The sequence below is a fragment of the Sardina pilchardus genome, chromosome 8 (genome assembly GCF_963854185.1).
Source record: "Sardina pilchardus chromosome 8, fSarPil1.1, whole genome shotgun sequence".
In the NCBI taxonomy this organism is placed as follows: Eukaryota; Metazoa; Chordata; class Actinopteri; order Clupeiformes; family Clupeidae; genus Sardina; species Sardina pilchardus.
This window is the reverse complement of record NC_085001.1, coordinates 33,616,856-33,621,142: the sequence shown is the minus strand read 5'-3', so window position 1 is coordinate 33,621,142 and position 4,287 is coordinate 33,616,856. Positions and strand designations below refer to the sequence as shown.

General features: G+C 41.9%; 1 protein-coding gene across 1 annotated transcript; it reads right to left on the bottom strand.

Annotated features, from left to right (window-relative positions):
* Positions 1-299: 299 nt before the first annotated feature.
* Positions 300-4,287, bottom strand: ppic (peptidylprolyl isomerase C). The gene is made up of 6 exons (XM_062543702.1): positions 4,199-4,287; positions 3,559-3,672; positions 3,334-3,427; positions 2,372-2,556; positions 1,521-1,641; positions 300-324 (listed from the first exon to the last, which is right to left on the bottom strand). The coding sequence occupies exons 1-6, from the start codon at positions 4,274-4,276 to the stop codon at positions 314-316; spliced, it is 603 nt and encodes a 200-aa protein (XP_062399686.1). The 5' UTR covers positions 4,277-4,287; the 3' UTR covers positions 300-313.

Below are 4,287 nucleotides of genomic sequence, written 5' to 3'. Positions count from 1 at the left end.
CTTACTTGGCTTTTTTTAACTCTGAAGATGAGATTTTAAGGTCATAAATAACATTTCAACTAAGTTAATAGAATTGATCCAGCTACAGTTAGCACTGGCTATGGACTGGCTACACTGGCCACACCCCTGAAGATCATGCTACATTTTGCTTCACTTAGCTACTGGTAGTGTATGTGCAGAAGTTTCTTTTTGGACTTTAAGGGTTTTCTTAAAGTCCTAAAAGAGGAATTCTTTAAGGACTTTAAGGGGTTTTTTGAGAATTATAAAGTGCTGAATAAATGTTGCAGCTGCTGATTTGCGTTTGGCACTGACATCAGTTGAATTCTGAAATAATAACAAAAGAGAGAAAGAGAGCATCATGTGCATCATGCCCATGGCCGCTTTAGACCTCATGTTTCCCATCCAAATGGAAGGTGTCCACTGAGCAAAATGTCTATTCAAGCCTAAATACAGTGGGCATCAAGTGCATCAATACTGCATATCAGGTCCAATACATCAATGGTGTGCTGGTGATCTACACAGATTGCTCTTCCAGCTTGTTTCTTTTCATTAAGATTCCAGTTAAAGGAAGACCTCCATCATGCCATGATGACTGTTCACTCAGAATGAGCAGATAAACTGCCCACATGCAATCCTATTACTAGGCCCTGTGTACCACCTGCCATGATATTGTTCTTCTGTCAGAAGACTATTCCCTTACATTTGCCTTCAGTGTTAATCATACTGCTCATGTAAACAATAATTCTCCATTCCCCTCCCCAAGGTCAGAATGCTACGGAACAGGACTGAGTCAACAATGTGCAATATGCTATGGGATTTGCATTGACAGTATCCGTTTTCAGCTGAGGTCCTTGTTACTAATAGTATTACTACTGGTGATTATGTTTCTACAGTATATGGTAGTAGACCTCTTCTACTGACAATTGATGACATCTTAAAGGTGCTCTGAGCGATGTTGGGTAGCATCACCTCTGTTAACATCCAAACAAAACAGCTAGATGGCCCTCCCTCCCCCTCCCTCCCGTGCAACTGGAACTCTCCTGAACGCGCATCTCGTCTGTGATTGGCTGGAAGTGTTTACTGTATGTTTTATGGTCCAGGCTGTTTAGTTACTGTTTTTTTGGCCTGCAGGCTATCCACAGAGACCATGCTTTTTTTTAGAAAAAAAGAAAGTGTATTCAGGGGACAGGCAGCTAGCGGAGGTGATGTTTGCTATATGTGACAAAACATGCTTTAGCTTAGAAACCGTGTAACATACTGTAGCTTAGAGCACCTTTAAATAAGTCCTATAAAATGTAAATTATGAGAAAAATGATATGAACAACAACAAAAAGGACAACAACAGCAATATTAGACTATTATTTGCATCTGATAAGATGATCTAAAAAAATGGACTGAGCCTGGGACCAGTCCATTTCACAGCTTATATTAGTAAATAATAATTAAAAAAAAACACACACATTGCTTCATCAAATATGCATTGTGCAGGAAAGCTCAGATGACACCATAGGGTTACCAACCTTCTACCTCAACCACAAAAGGCTCTTTGACTTCAATTTTGCCACTGTTCACAATCACACACTCAGTATAGGGGAGGTTCCGATCGTTTGTGTCCTGGAGTTCTATGGTGTGTACCACAGGCTAGAAACAGACCAGAGAGATTTTATCACATGTGTATGAATACTAATATTTGAATAATTCATTTATTTAGAGTACATCAATCAAACAAAAATAATGCTATACATGTTTTTGTCTTAACACTACTTGAAACTACTTCTGTAGTTTAGTGGTCAAGGAACGTTTAAATACAATCTAATTCAACTTTCAACATTTCCCCTGATAGAGATCAAACCACTAACTGAACTGACAAATTTAGCTCTGGTCACACAATGGATCTAAATCCATGTTTTCCCCATAGGGTTCTTTTCATTTAGCAAACAGCTGTATCAAAATAATACAGCGCATTTTGTTTTACACATAACTTAGTGTCGACTGTAGTTGCAATCTCATGACAGTTGCCTTTCCTTAGCCTGGGTTTCCCATACTGCCTTGCGCGGTGATTTCTTTCACGCTGCTAAGGCAGTCTGGAAACTAACGCCCCCATTTTCGCCTGATGTTGGGGGCCAATCACAGAACAGGGGAGAAAGCAAGACCATGATGAGCTATGCAGAGATGCATTTGATTGACATCCGTGGCGCCCAATGAACGAAAAAAATCTGGGCATTTTTTTCAAATACGAGAAAATGAACGTCTGGTTGCCAGACCACGTCTCATTTGAGAAGTGGGAGGCGTTAGCCAGGCTAGCCTTTCCTAGTAATATGTAGTGAATTGTGGTGAATAAGAATGTGAACTCAAGTGCGTGGGTGCTCACCATGCCCTCCAGCACCTTCCCAAAGACCACGTGCTTCCCATCCAGCCACGGCGCACGGGCCGAGGTGATGAAGAACTGGGAGCCGTTGGTGTCGGGCCCTGCATTGGCCATGCTGACCCAGCCAGAACCCAGGTGCTTCAGCTTGAAGTTCTCATCAGGAAACGTGTTGCCATAGATGCTCCTACCTGCAGGTAAAGTTCAGTTGATGTCACAGGAGCAAAAAAAAACAACAAGCTGATGAGATAAACACAACAAACATACTACCACATGTTGACACACTTTCTTGGCATAGAAAACTCTAGAACAGTGTCATTCTCAGTCTGAGGCACTTTGTTTGTTACATGTTTACAGAGGCAGAACTGTGCATGAGGAAATTTTGTGAACGCACACGAAACAGCTAATGGACTGTAAAAGGCAATTAGCTGAATGTGCAATAAGCTGTATGGGAAAATAATGGAGGACTATACCAAAGATGATCTTTGGCTGTGTCCAGAAGTCAAGCGTGCACGCTGGGCAGTGTGCATTTTCCGGAAGTTACGTCAGAATAGACTGTCCGAAAGTCAAGCGCTCTCACTAGTGGGTACTTCGTTTGGCGTGATTTCCAAGCGTGCATCGATGCATCTTTTTTGGCCTCAGATATCCCATAATCCATTGCGCAGCGCAGGTCAAGCTCCACACGTCATGCAAATCATCAACACACCCCTCTCCCCGAGTCAGGTGACGCCAACTAGTTAGTGCTGTCCAAATGTAGGTAGGGACGCATACTGAGGAGCGAACTAACTAAGACGCTACTGGGAAGAGGGTACTATCCAGCGTGCACGCTTGACTTCTGGACATAGCCTTTGACTGTACCTTTAGAGCAAACAACTTGCAGTTGGTGTTAATGTTTAAGGAATGAAATTAACATGGCAATAATGTGTGACGACAGTAATAGCCTACATGTAATGACTCTCCACACTTACCTCCAGTTCCATCTCCATTGGTGAAGTCACCTCCTTGAATCAAGAAGTCTTTAATGACCCTGTGAAATTTGCTCCCTTTGTAGCCGTAGCCTTTCTACAAAACCAAAAATAATTATATCACAAATATTTTGTGTGTGTGTGTGTGTGTGTGTGTGTAAACAATTAGAATGTATACATGTGTTTCCATGTCTGTAGGCCTGTTGTGGCATGCTTGCATAATCCTACCTCTCCTGTAGCCAAAGCGACACAATTCTCCACTGTCTGTGGTACAACCTCACCAAATAAACCAATCACAATCCTGCCAACCTCATGTCCTCCAACGGTGATGTCAAAAAAGACCTCAAAAAATATTAAGCAAAACCTGTCAGCAGTGCAGGAGTGACAACAGCCTATTTTGAATTTACACAATATGATACATTGGATTACATAGTAAGTAAGTGCATTATCTTTGAGGGTCTTTGATGGATATTTAATTTATTTGAACTTGTAATAATAATCTAAATCAATGGAGCTAATTCCTGAAATGATTAACTGTTCCCCACATAGTCTGGAATAAAACCGGAAATACATCTTAAGTTTGTGTACTTTGAACATTCGTGCATCGTAGGCTACCCCATCCCCCACACGCAGCAGAATACTGCATCACTATTACACATGCATGGCCGGTTTATATTCAGCAGCCCTAAGGATGCTATTGTTTTGAGCGTACACGCATTAGACCATGAGCCATATACACAGTGCAATGTATGTATTGCATGTGCGCCTGAGGAGAGGGAGAGAGAGAGAGAGAGAGAGGATGGATAGCAACCTTCCTCCTTAGATTGTCGCTTCAGTCTACGATAGCTTCAGACGATGAAATGCTTACCTTGTCTGTTACCTTCGGCCCAGTCCTCGCTTTCGAACCGATGGCATGTCCCACCAATGCCGTCATGAATAAAAACATAAATGGTAATA

Bases quoted from the DNA above. Each gene is read 5' to 3' on its own strand.
- ppic (XM_062543702.1), bottom strand. From the start codon at position 4,276: ATGTTTTTATTCATGACGGCATTGGTGGGACATGCCATCGGTTCGAAA. The intron at 3,673-4,198 runs GTAAGCATTTCA...ATATTTTTTGAG, and splicing joins GGCCGAAGGTAACAGACAAG to GTCTTTTTTGACATCACCGT. The intron at 1,642-2,371 runs GTGAGCACCCAC...GTCTGTTTCTAG, and splicing joins GGAAGGTGCTGGAGGGCATG to CCTGTGGTACACACCATAGA.